This window comes from Biomphalaria glabrata, chromosome 14 (assembly GCF_947242115.1).
Source record: "Biomphalaria glabrata chromosome 14, xgBioGlab47.1, whole genome shotgun sequence".
Classification (NCBI taxonomy): domain Eukaryota; kingdom Metazoa; phylum Mollusca; class Gastropoda; family Planorbidae; genus Biomphalaria; species Biomphalaria glabrata.
This window is the reverse complement of record NC_074724.1, coordinates 24,958,582-24,972,337: the sequence shown is the minus strand read 5'-3', so window position 1 is coordinate 24,972,337 and position 13,756 is coordinate 24,958,582. Positions and strand designations below refer to the sequence as shown.

The 13,756-nt window shown below is 34.8% G+C and overlaps 1 protein-coding gene across 2 annotated transcripts in view; it reads right to left on the bottom strand.

Annotated features, from left to right (window-relative positions):
• LOC106055200 (neural cell adhesion molecule 1-like) overlaps window positions 1-13,756 on the bottom strand; it is a 52,481-nt gene that overhangs the window by 34,089 nt on the left and 4,636 nt on the right. Inside the window, exons 1-3 of one of the 2 annotated variants that reach the window (XM_056009342.1) lie at window positions 9,134-9,317; window positions 2,861-3,000; window positions 96-446 (exon numbers count right to left, since the gene is read on the bottom strand). In XM_056009342.1, the coding sequence (XP_055865317.1) occupies window positions 96-446; window positions 2,861-2,912 (403 nt within the window). In that variant the 5' untranslated portion in view covers window positions 2,913-3,000; window positions 9,134-9,317. Of the gene's footprint in view, window positions 1-95; window positions 447-2,860; window positions 3,001-9,133; window positions 9,318-13,756 lie in introns of those variants that run through there. The other variant, XM_056009343.1, reaches the window with a different exon arrangement.

Genomic DNA, 13,756 nt, shown 5'->3' with positions numbered 1-13,756 from the left:
CAACTTGGACAATTAAAAATATATTATAGACATTTTAATCAATTGAATAATTTCATTAAATAATAAAATTTATTTCCAGAAACCTATATACTTACTAACAATAATCAGTTTATGACCACAGTTAGGTAGCACAGTTCCAGAAGCTCCTGCACCATCCCAACACTGGTACATGCCTGCATCACCTGACTGGACACCTGGAAATGCCACCTCAACCTTTCTTTCTGAGGCTGAAGTTGTTACAGTTAACTTGTTTGCAAAGGTCGCTTCAACTTTAGTGCTAAAGTCAGCTTTGTAGATGAATAAAACATTTTGTGATCGACTTCCGTCACCATGATCTAGTTTGATAACAGTTAATTCTTCTCTAAGGCTCGTTGGTACATTAAAAGTCAGTTTTACATTACCATTCTCTAGCGATGCTGAGGGATTTGAAAGTTGACTGGAAACAACTATTAAACAAGAAAATATAAAAAATACTTTTAAAAAAAACACAAAAAGTGTATATTAAGCGTAGCTATATAAATTAGTTTCGATCAGTCATATAATTAAATTTCTAATAGATCTAGACTAACAATAATAAATCTGAGCGATTAGAAATATTTTTACCAATTGTTTTTGCTTAATGCAATTTCATGCTTTTAGCTTGCTCAATATGCTATGATCCTATCACTTGTCTGGACCAGTTGGGATAGAGGATTGGGGGAAGAAAGAAAGGGGTATCTGTGTGAATTTTACCATGATCACTTTTAAAATGCATTTATAAAAAAAAAATTTAAGTTGAAAGATCTGAATTCAAACTTGAAGGCTCAAACCTCCCCAAGCCAACACAGTAATCACTGTGCCAGCAAATCGCTTATGAAAATAGAAGGTTTTATAATAACCTATAATTAGCTTCAAAGCATTGACCTACAAAGTATAAAAAAGGGGCTAATTCATCTTCAAGCCCCACATCAGTCAAGTTAATGAAGTACAATTTCTTTCCCATGTTCAATACCAAACAAAATAATTAATCCACAATAGTACAGCACAACAACCAACCGCCTTTACTTCCCCCAACTAAAGTCAGGTACCCATTAGTGTTGGGAGGACTCAGGGGCGCCCTACAAAAACAGAAATTTAAAATCCCAGTCTTCAGTTGATTAACTAATGGGTTAAATTTTTATTTTACTGATTTCTTGTTTTATCAGGTAAACATCCTAGATTGGGTGTGGGAGAAATAATGTGTAAAAAAAATTTTACCAAACAGACAGAGGGTGTTGATAAAAACTTTGTAACTAATAACATAATAAATGCAGTTTTTAGTTTATTTCACATATGTACTATCCAGGCCAGATTGTGTCAATATAGAATTAACAGAGGAGAGGGAACATTAAGATCAGGCTAAAAAAAAGGAGAAAGATTTCAAAGGAGCAAAAAATGTGCAAACACAAAAGGCAGTGACAAATGTCATTTTAAAACAAAACTTGTATTTAAGAAATGAGCTTCCTTTAAATATTGAATATATATTTGATCTTGAATAATAAAGAATGTGTTCAGAGTATACCCCAACCAAATAAAGTTTTTAGTGACACTTTTTATAAATAGTTGTGTTGGGATGAGGGGGTCACATAATATTAATTATTTTATCCCATTCTATAAAACTCATCGATTCAAAAGGGCAATATGAGATTTTACTTCCTTATATCTACAAAATGGTTACTATTTAATATATTGTTCACAACTTAGAACTTAGTTACAATATCTTCATCCTATATTTCTGGACGTTGGGTGTAATCAAACTCCACCTCATTCCTTTTAAATCCCTCAATTTTGATGAGAGGATGAAATATTTTTTGTGCTCTGCAATCAAGAAGCAGTGTTTCTGTCTCTAACAATGAATTGTTGTTTTTATCTCTCCTCATTGTATGTGCTGTATTTGGTGTCATTTTTGAAAAAATTGTTTGCATTCATACTGAGCCTAAGAAAAGTTTTATTATCTGGTAGTTTACACAAACCCATTTTTAAATATTATTTATCAGGAGTTGTTTACCTACTTAACTCTTCAATTTATATGTTGTTTATAAAAAAAAACTGTTTACCAAGAGCTTTTAATTTATTGCATTTACAATTGTGCTTAAGTATTTTAAACACTTTTCATTCCATTTGAAAAATTGGATGCACACCCAAGAACTATAATTCTTTTAAAACTTTTTAAAAGTATTACTTTCGGGTCATTCTGTAAAAATAAAGCTGAAGTTTAAGCAAAACTTTTTGATTTTTTTAAATTTCCCAGCAGTAAACAGTAAAATACTTATAATAACTTATGGACCCGCTACAACTCAATGACTTCAGAAGCTCAAGGACCACTACAACTGTAGGAACTATTACAATGCAAGGACCACTACAACTACAGGAACCATTACAACGCAAGGACAAGGACTAACTAACTTCCCCCTTTTCTAGAATCCGAGACACTTCTGTTCCAAATATTTCTCTTACTATGACCTTCTAGAAACTGATCTATGCAACTTTTTTCCTGACCTCTTTCTCTGATTGGTTAATTATAACTAACATGGTTGTTTATAATTAAACGTTTTTACTTCTGTGAATCTGTTTCGACCTAACCCTTGTTTCTAGAAAAAAGTAGAATGAGGTCACAGTATCAATTAGTGACATGGCCAACGAATTAGTCATTCTTTTCCCAATGATATATATAAACTGACAAATTTCTAGGAAAATCTGTAGAGCCATTTTCAAGAACCCACTCTTTGCCCACCCAGGTTCCACTCTAAATGTGTAACTTGATAGAGGTATTGTACAAATAATAATAATAATATTACATTTAATTAGTATTAATATCTTTGATTTAGAGATTAATACTTACAAACTTCCTGCCACAAAAAGCACAATATGAATATACTGATAGCCTTGTCCATTGTCTATGCAATAATGTTGTGACTTCAACACTTAACCTTTTGCCTCAGTCTTAGAGCAGTTAATAGCTTCAAACTACAGCAGCATTATCTGTTGAAATAGACCACACTATTGTAACAAGTGGGACGTGAGCTCTCAAGTAATTGAGCAACATGTCACTTCAACAATAACATTAGAAACTAATTATCAGAGCTTTAGACCACTGGGTATTTCACCACATATAAAGAAATGGTTACTTGACACCTAATATTGTTTATAGCTAAAAACAAAGTAGAGGGAAAAAACCTAGCTTAGATGTTTAAAAGCAGACTTATAGGAGTTACAAAGAAACTAGAGAGTATGTTTAACCAACCCTAAAACTTCTGAAACAGAAAAAATAGAGGCTAGCAAGTAATATATTTTTTAAAATAAATTCCAACTATATGTTCAAATAATATAGTAAACTGAACATTCATATATATGATTTGTCTTTGAAATTAAAGAGAGAAAAATAGGCCAGAATGTGGAATGCACCCATGACATCTGTGTTATTAGTACAGCTTAGCTAACCATATTAATGTGTTTGAAATTTCAGCTCAAAATAAATTATTTACAATGTTTTTTTACTGGTGGTTTTGAGTTTTTCACTTGTGGTTTTAACTATAGCTAATACAAGAAATGGAGAAATTACACATGTTATAATTAATACTATTGACTATTAAGTTCTATTTAAATTAGTAGCTATTGTGAAATGTATCTTTTTAAGAAATGAAACAAGAAACAAATGTTCAGTTCTTAGTGGCTACAGAAGGGTGTCCGTCTGCCCATTTGTCAATCTGTCATGTTTGGATATCAAAAACTAAAGGCAATCTGGAAAATCAGATTTGGTCATATTCTGTAGCTTGCTAGCAATAAGTACAACAGCTACTTTTGGTTGTCTAAAATTGAAGCCTTTTGTTGTTGTTTTTTTTAAATTATATTTTCAAGAAGATATAAAAGTATAATAGTACAAATGTATGAATTATAAAGAATTATCAAAGAGATGTATGAAAATAAAAGGGAGATAATTTTTTTTTTAAACCATAAAAGTTTATGAAAATAATCTGTGATTTCAGTAGTGTATTTAAAAAATGTGCAATTTAAAAAAAAAATGAGTAGTCAAATAAGGAACATTTAAAAAAAAAAAAAAGATATAACAGGTAGTATGCACTGTTAGTATTTATAGTCCCATATAGATATTACTATCTATGTGTACATTTTACAAAATACACAGCCCATATTTAAGCAGTTGACAAACATTGGTCTCACAGGATATAATTACAAGGATGTTTTAAATGTACATTTTATAGGAATTAATGATAGATTGTACTTTGTAGTTTCTTATAACAAACATGAAATTTTGATTTAACTTTTTTAGTTAACCAAAGTTATGCTTACTTCTTTATATTAACAAAAACTACTACACTAGGTCACTAGTGACAATCATCTGTCTATTATGAAAGCTCTACAGTAATTTGCTTTCATATTTATGTTCATCATACTAAAAATATTAAAACCACCTTTCCAAACATATGAGCTTTTTTTTTTCTCTCTTGTTTTTAATGTTCCGTAATTCTTAATTATCTGAATGTAAAATCAAAATGAGATTTACCTCTTAAAAAAAATTATTAAAAGGTCCTAGTATAAATGGATATGAATATTGAGCATATATTGAGATACTGAGTAAGTATAGATCTTGAAATTGGACTAGTGCTTGTGAATATAGAGAACTAAAGTGAGCTAAGTGGATGATGAGTTGTCAAGGGCTACTTAAACTTCTTAAAGAAAACTGACAGCCTAGTGTCATGTTATAGTACTTTCATTTCAGAGTACTTTTATTAAAATGAATTACTACAAGTCAATATGATAGTAAAACTTCACTGTTAAACATCCTGACGGTATTACATCTAAATGTAGGAGGAATTAACAAGACATGTAACATATCTATCTAAAGATAGACCCTGATTGATAGAATTAGTATCAGTTGAGGCTTTGGCTTTTATTAAAAAAAACATCTCTTAAAGTAAACTACAAGGAACAGTCACAAGACAAAAACACTATTAAGAACAATACACACCCTCTATGGTTTCATGAACAATACCCTACAAACATTACTAACATAATAAGAAACAAGTAGATCCTGTTAACTTGCCCACTTGATTTAACTTACTCATCTGAGTCATTGGATATTATATATATAAAAAACAAGTCAGCTAAATCAGCTATTTTGCAATAATTTTTAAGCCTCTAAATCCTTAATTAATATCTCACATCATTTCCAAAAACTTCTTATGTTTTGCAAGAGTTCTTATAACATGTTGGTCCTTGGCATAGGAAAAAAGAAATGTGTATTATCTTTAATGTGCCTTTTAACTGTTTTTGTTTTTATATTGAAAGTTAAAGTTTAATGTATTATGTGAGGTCAATTATTTAATCTTCTGGTAGAGTTGTGTTTAATGTATAACTCTATCAGATCAAAAATACTCTTGACAAATGCTTTGTCTAACTTCCCAACACTTCCAGTTTTCAATGAATTAGATGAAACACCCTTTGAGTGCAGCCGTTGACATGATTGCACATCACAGGAAAGCACCCAGAGGAGGTAATATTCCTGCAGAAGCTATTCTACTGGAAAAGTCTGATTACTGAACCCACTCGAGGAATCTTTTTGAAGGGTTGTTTAAGGCTTTTCATGTTTCCTTCAGTTGAGAAATCTAAATCAGAATGTCAATATCAGACTTCTTAAGGGAGGTCTTAAGGGTATCTTTGTAATGCTTGTGTTGACCTCCCCCCCTCCTGAGAGCACTTTCCTACATGCAGCTCCCCTTAAAGAAGTCATTGGGAAAGGTGATTTTTTCTGAAATACTACATGTCTCACCCATTGGCATTGGAACCTTTTTTCTGTGGTGTGTTCATATGTGACTAATGCACCATGGGGCTATACAGTAGCCTTCATACCGGAAGTACCCCCATTCTTGTATATGAGGTCAAAAAACACTTTCATACCAGTGTCTGATAAGGCAGCTTTACCCAAGATCTAGATTCTAGATATAGTTGACTTGACTATATTAATAGTTAATATAGAGGTCTAGACATATATCTATGTATTTAGTAATTTCATAGATCTACTTAGATCTAGTTAAATCATCTAAAAAAATCTAGATATATCCATCTATAATAATTATAGCATTTCTAGTCTATATAGACTTCTTACTTAGACTTAGGTCCTCCCGCGCCGTTCGGAGCATTGGGCGGCAAGCTGTCTCCATAATGATCTGTCACTGGCAATGTCTGAAGCCTCCTCCCACCTGGTGTCCACTGTTCTGAGGTCCTCCATGAAGGTGTGTCGCCAGGTAATACAAGGACGTCCCTGTTTGCGCTTTGTAACTGACTCCCAAAATCTGTCTCAGCCATCTCTGTTGAGCCACATTTAGTCTTTTCTCAATTTTGACAGATGACTTCCACGTCTCACATGCATATGTAGCAGTTGGAATGACGATTGTGTTGAGAAGGTGTATTTTTGTCTCGAGTCCAATGGCTTGGCTAGTCCAAATAGGCTGCAGCCTTTGGAAAATGCTCCCTGCCTTTCCTATTCGGCACGCTACATCATGGTAAGCATCTCCATCATTTGTTATTATGCTGCCAAGGTACGTGAACTTGTCCAGCTCTTCAAGCTTTGACATGCCAAGTCTGACGGGGACACCCTTTGCCTTATATCCCACTCGCATAATTTTAGTCTTATCCAAGTTTATGCGGAGGCCGATTTTGGGTGCCTCTCTGTCTAGGCTCTCCGTCATTTCTTGAATGCATTTATTTGTAGCCCCGAGTAGTGCAACATCATCAGCAAAGTCCAAGTCCGTCAATCGGAGTTGTTCATGCCATGGAATACCAAAGGCAGTCTGGTTCATTGCTCTCCTCATTATGTAGTCGATGGCTAGGAGGAAAAGGAAGGGAGATAAGATGCACCCCTGTCTCACACCTGTCTTGATTGTAAAAAACTCTGTTGTTCCCTCTTCTGTTTTAATGCAGCAACTAGACTGACTGTAAAGGTGTCGTAGGATCTGGACGAATTTTTCTGGGATACCGTATTCTCTAACTATTTTCCATAGTGATTCTCGGTGGACACTATCAAACGCTTTTTTGAAGTCCACGAAACTGATCGTTAGCCGTTGTTGGTACTCAAGACTTTGTTCTATAATATTTCGTAAAACGAAAATCTGCTCTGTACATGATCTGCCTCTTCGGAAACCTGCTTGTTCTTCTCTGAGCCTTTCATCTACAGACTGTTGAAGCCGTCTCAACAAAACAGTGCTGAAAACTTTGCCTGGGACAGAGAGGAGAGTAATGCCCCTCCAGTTGTTGCAGTCTGCCAAGTTGCCCTTTTTTGGAAGCTTTACAATCACTCCCTTTTGCCAGTCCTCTGGGACTTTTGAAGTTCGCCAACAGAGATTTAAGAGATCAGTCATTCTGTTAACAATGCACTGTCCCCCATATTTTAGCATTTCTGCTGATATCATGTCTAGTCCTGGTGCTTTGTTATTCTTTAGCACTGCAATGGCCATGGTAACCTCCTCAGCAGTTATTGGGTCTGTCTTGACCTTGAGATCATTGTCTGGAGAGGGGTCCTTGAATATGTAAGTTAGGTCTGGCGACAGTTGGTTAAGGGTCTCTTTAAAGTGCTCTACGCATCTTGCATCCTGTTCTTCTTTCGTTAACAAAGTTTTGCCTTGCTTGTCTTTTATTGGTGCCCCATGTCCACTCTTTGCTCCAGTGAGATCTCGGACAATACGATAGAGGGTTTTTGTGTCATTTCTGCTTGCAGCTGCATGTGCCTGTTGTCCTTTCAGCTCAATCCAGTCCCGTTTATCTTGCCGACAGCTTCTCTTTACTTTCAGATCTGCTTCCCTATAGGCTTCTTCCGCTAGACTGCGATCCTGTGTTTCATTTTTCTGATCTCATCTACATTTGGCCTCTTTCCTCTCATCTATCAATTACCATGTTCTGTCTTGTATCCACCGTTCCTTGTATGAACTTCTAGTAGACTTCTACTTCTACTAAATCTAGACTGACTCGTGAGACTCTCTAAAAACTCTCTATATAGTCTATAGCAGTGTTTCTCAAACTTTTGACTAAAGTGTACCCTTTTTAATTTATAATTTTTGTAACGCTGAGTACCCCTCGCCTTGCGTCTATGAGAAGAATGAATATATTAAATGGGTATTTTTTTTTTTTTTTAAATCTGTATAGTTAATGACATGCAATGCATACCCCTCCAAAGTCTTCACGTTCCCCTGTGGCTAAGTGTACCCCACTTTGGAAAACACTGGTCTATAGATCTAGACCTATGACTACTACTTAGTCTACTACTAGAATAACCTGAATAGATCTAGAGTCTAGACAATGATTGACAATCTATATTGGTAATATAAATATTCTAGATCATCACTAGATGTAGATCAGTACTTCTACTAGAATCTAGATCTACATCTAGTTACAGTACTAGTACTAACTAGACTAAGACTAGTACTACTACTAGTACTACACTGTACTGTAAGTACTAGATCTAGACTAGACTATTAAAAGTATTATCTCACATACAATTAGCAGGAAATGAGAAGGCTGACACACTCGCCAAGAGTGGGAGAACAAACTCACCAGTAAACTCTGCTCTCTATCCAGAAGAAATGAAGAAATTAATTGTAGATAAAATAAATGAGAAATGGACGAGCTCCCATCCAAATCATAAGAAAGATGATGCTTACTATAAGCTATCCCGACAAGACCAACGTCTAATCTTTCGACTCAGGACCGGACACAACAAAATGCGACAACACATGTTCCAGAAGCTCAAAATTGGAACCAGTGAAATCTGCCCATGTGGAGTATCACCAGAAAATGCCAACCACGTCCTCCAAAACTGCTCTCTCTACCAAGAGGCCCGTATAAGACATTGGCCCCAAATCACCCCAATAGAAAGAAAACTATATGGAGAGCTCCCTGATTTGGAAACCACTGCGCAGTTCATCTCATGTATTGGTCTAGTCATATGAACACTCCAACATAACAATGAGAACGATGAAGAAGAAGAAGAAGAAGAAGTATTATTATTATTAATTATTATTAAATTTAAATTATAATACCAGAGTCTAGTAACTAGACACTAGTCTAACTATCTATCTAGAATTTGATGTAAATTGAATGTTACCTTATTAAGATTAAATAGCCATAGGTTGGTGTAGATCTATAATTATAATATGTAAGCATTAATTCACTTGGAGTCTAGATTTTGAAACAATTTGAAAGCAATGTTTTTCTATTAGCACGATTGGATACCCACTTCCTAGTTAGGGGACGCAAGCCAGTGTGACACAGTGTCAACCACTTTTTGAATGAAGTCACCTGGGTCCTGGGTATTACCACTGACCTAAATATAATTGTTAATCGGGTTGTTCTTGATCTTACCGTTTTCTATTGTAAATGCGTCATCATTTTTTCCAGATGAACAGGAGTCAAGGAGTGGGAGTTCATCTTCATCTAAGTCTAGCTACTTAGATCTAAATACATAATGCGATGCTTTAGTAAAAAAAAAATAATAATACCGGTACTTGAATTTAGTTATATGCCCCATTATACTAGATCTAATAACATCCACATAAAACTATGGTAGGAAAAATAGGGTGAGGGGTAGGCCTATACCAATGATACATCTGTATGGTATGATTATGAACTGGTATTAGACTATGTCCACAGAAGTGATTGTCTCAGTCTCTGACTCTCTATAATCGAGATTTAAAGGCTTCAGATGAGTTTTGTTTGGAATAGGGATTAATTATCATGACGTAGTCCTAATGAAATGGAACATGGCCACCATACGTCTTATCTATATATCTATATAATAGGCTATATATGTTACGGCCAAGCCCGAAATAGGCCGATTCGCTTTCTGGCTTGTCATTATCACCTCATTACACGTTGACTAGCCAATGTGCGAAATGGTCTGCCATATCGCGATTATTAGCTAGCCTGTTTGTGAAATGGCCAAGGTCGGCAGGAAATGGTCATGTGCAGATATAGTGTATGTGTGTGGCCGGGTGGGCGTTATAATACCTAAATGATAATTGCATGATATAACAAATCTTGTCAAATTTACTTTAGTATAGAAATTGATCGATTTCTATCATTAAGCCTACTATTCACAACAAGATGAACATTATAATGACATTTCGAATAATACGACTTTTTTTTTTTGAATCCGCATCGATCAGTTGAGCGCTTGGTAGTGTAAGTGCATCGCATGTAACCTTGACCTTGGCTAACTCGGGAAATCCATTCCATGCTCTAATAACTCTCGAGAAGATGGGGCATTTGTACAAATTTGTCCTAGCATATGGGACAAGGAATGTGTATTTATCTTTGTATCTTTCTGAGTATTTTATTAGGTTTTTGTTTTTGTATTGGAACATTATGGTTCATTTTTTTAATGTATAATTGCTACTTTACTTTCAAACCTTCTATCGTGAAGGCTTTCTAAATTTAGTGATTTTACTAAAGGTTTTACTCTAATCATGTTCTTATCAAATGTGAATATTCGTTTGTTGTGAATCTCTTTATAGTCACACAAGAAGTAGCAAAGGAAAAAGATCGCAGTCAAGACGTAAAATGGCCCAGATGAATCTCACTGCTCTATTTTGTGTCTGTTCCAGTTCCTTAATGTTTTCTTGAGTTGAGGGGCTCCAAACAGATAATGCATATTCTATTATTGGCCTAAGGTAAAATTACATTTTCGTTTCATGTTCTTATTTGACTTGTAAAAAAAAAACTTGTAATAAACCCATAGACTATATATAGTCTATGAATAAACCCTAATGCTTTGTTTTATTTTTTAATAGTTTCATCTTATTATTAACTTATTATTATATAAGTTGGAGATGTCATACACATATATAAAAATAAGCAATTCTTTGTGTGAACCATTATAGTTCCATGGTGTGAACATTGATTTTTTTTCTATAATTGTTTCATTTTGTTTTGTGCAATTTGAATTACACAACAAACGTAAATTCCAAATCGAACGGACACAAATACATTTATTGTTCTTCACATACAAAACCAAAACATAGATTTGTATCATTTTTTTTTAAAGAAAGAACAAATGAACATTTATATTGTTTCAAAAACATTTAGCGCCTAAATGTTCGACGCCAAAACTTTCTGAAGGGACAGAACCAGGACATTTTCTTTTTAAAAAAAAAAGCTGCAAAACAAACTGAAAATTATCGTCACAGCAAATCCAACCGATATTTAAAAGGAATCTACTGCTGCGCTTACTAGACATATGGCATTGGCCCTAGACTCCCCTGCATTTCGAGAAGTGGCCGGCCAAAGTAGAAAAAATAATTTGAATTTCAAGTACATCGTGAACTGGCAAGACTTCGGGTTTTTGGATGCAACACACATACAAAGAGAGAGAGAGAGAGATTCAACAACAAAAACCTACACATTGACCCATACATTATTTATACAATTTATGTGTAGGTCCAAAGAATCTTATCATTTATTTTTATACCCTACTTGTGTGCTCGTGTGCTCTTGATTAAAACAAATTTTAAAGCCTTCTTTTATCTGAAGGTGTCGCGGCTACATGTTGCAGACGATCTGAAGCTAAACGTGAAGTCTGATGAAGTTCAAGCTTTATTTTAGTAATCCTTTCCATACACTGTGACATTCTTACTTTAATTATGGGCGAACCTGAGTATTCTTTGTTGGTATGGCATAACCATTTTAATTTAATGAAGTCCTCTTATGTGATCTAGATGACTGAAACCTTCTTAGGTGTGTCTTTTTTTAATAGATAATCTATAGCTTTCTACAACCTAAAGAAGCTTTCTACAACCTAAAGAAGCTTTTTACAACCTAAAGAATTACAACCTAAAGAAACTTTCTACAACCTACAGAAGCTCTCTACAACCTAAAGAAGCTTTCTACAACCTAAAGAATTACAACCTAAAGAGGCTTTCTACAACCTAAAGAAGCTTTCTACAACCTAAAAAAGCTCTCTACAACCTAAAGAAGCTCTCTACAACCTAAAGAAGCTTTCTACAACCTAAAGAATTACAACCTAAAGAGGCTTTCTACAACCTAAAGAAGCTTTCTACAACCTAAAGAAGCTTTCTACAACCTAAAGAATTACAACCTAAAGAGGCTTTCTACAACCTAAAGAGGCTTTCTACAACCTAAAGAAGCTTTCTACAACCTAAAGCTTTCTACAACCTAAAGCTTTCTACAACCTAAAGAAGCTTTCTACAACCTAAAGAATTACAACCTAAAGAAGCTTTCTACAACCTAAAGAATTACAACCTAAAGAAGCTTTCTACAACCTAAAGAATTACAACATAAAGAAGCTTTCTACAACCTAAAGAATTACAACCAAAAGAAGCTTTCTACAAACTAAAAGTTCTACAACCTTAAGCTTTCTACAACCTAAAGCTTTCTACAACCTAACGCTTTCTATAACCCAAAGAAGCTTTCTACAACCTAAAGCTTTCTACAACCTAACGCTTTCTATAACCCAAAGAAGCTTTCTACAACCCAAAGAAGCTTTCTACAACCTAACGCTTTTTACAACCTAAAGCTTTCTGCAACCTAAAGCTTTCTATAGCCTAAAGCTTTCTACAACCTAACGCTTTCTATAACCTAAAGAAGCTTTCTACAACCTAAAGAAGCTTTCTACAACCTAAAGCTTTCTACAACCTAAAGCTTTCTACAACCCAAAGAAGCTTTCTACAACCTAAAGAAGCTTTCTACAACCTAAAGCTTTCTACAACTTAAAGCTTTCTACAACCTAAAGCTTTCTACAACCTAAAGAAGCTTTCTACAACCTAAAGAAGCTTTCTACAACCTAAAGCTTTCTACAACTTAAAGCTTTCTACAACCTAAAGCTTTCTACAACCTAAAGAAGCTTTCTACAACCTAAAGAAGCTTTCTACAAGCTAAAGCTTTCTACAACTTAAAGCTTTCTAAAACCTAAGGTGGACATGATGGCTGAGTGGTCAAGCATCTGGAATCCGAATCGATGGTTTGAATCCCGGTAAAGATGTGACTATTAAATTTCGGTATTTTAAGGACGCGCCTGAGTCCACCAAACTCTAATGGGTACCTGACATTAGTTAATGGAAAAGTAAAGGCGGTTGTTCGTTGTGCTGGCCACATGGCACCCTCACCTGATGCTTAACGCTTTATTTATGATCATGGTTTGAATATTGTTTTTTTCAAAGGTCGTTTTAACCCTCCTTACAATATTGGGCAGTATTGCAAAGTGTAAAAGAAGTTTTTCCAAATTGTTTATATGAGTAGCCTAAATGATTCCCCCTGACTAAGTGAGTTATGTGTCATGTGTGTTAACGAAGTGTGTAAAATAAATTCACTCATGAATCTGGCGCTAGACAGCATTCACAAATTTGACGAGTTTGAAGATTTTAAACAGGGGGAAAACCTGTCCATACAGGATTTCATAGCAGAATTTGATACAAAATATAGAAGAATAGAGAAGAAAAAGATGAAGCTCTTACCTGAGATTCTGGCCTTCAAGTGACTAAGGAAGGCAAGAATAACACGAAATGAAAAGATATTTGTTTTGACTGGAAAGAATGACGCCAATACGGAGACGTTATATGAGGCAGCACAACAAGTGAAGTCTTCCATAAGCACCTGACCGCTCTCCACGAGGCACGTAAAGCTTACATTCAATCAGAGTCAAGTGAAAGAATACGACGAGCCCTGCGTTCTAAAGTTCGAGCATCAGAGCAGGCGTTTCAAAATGGTGACAACG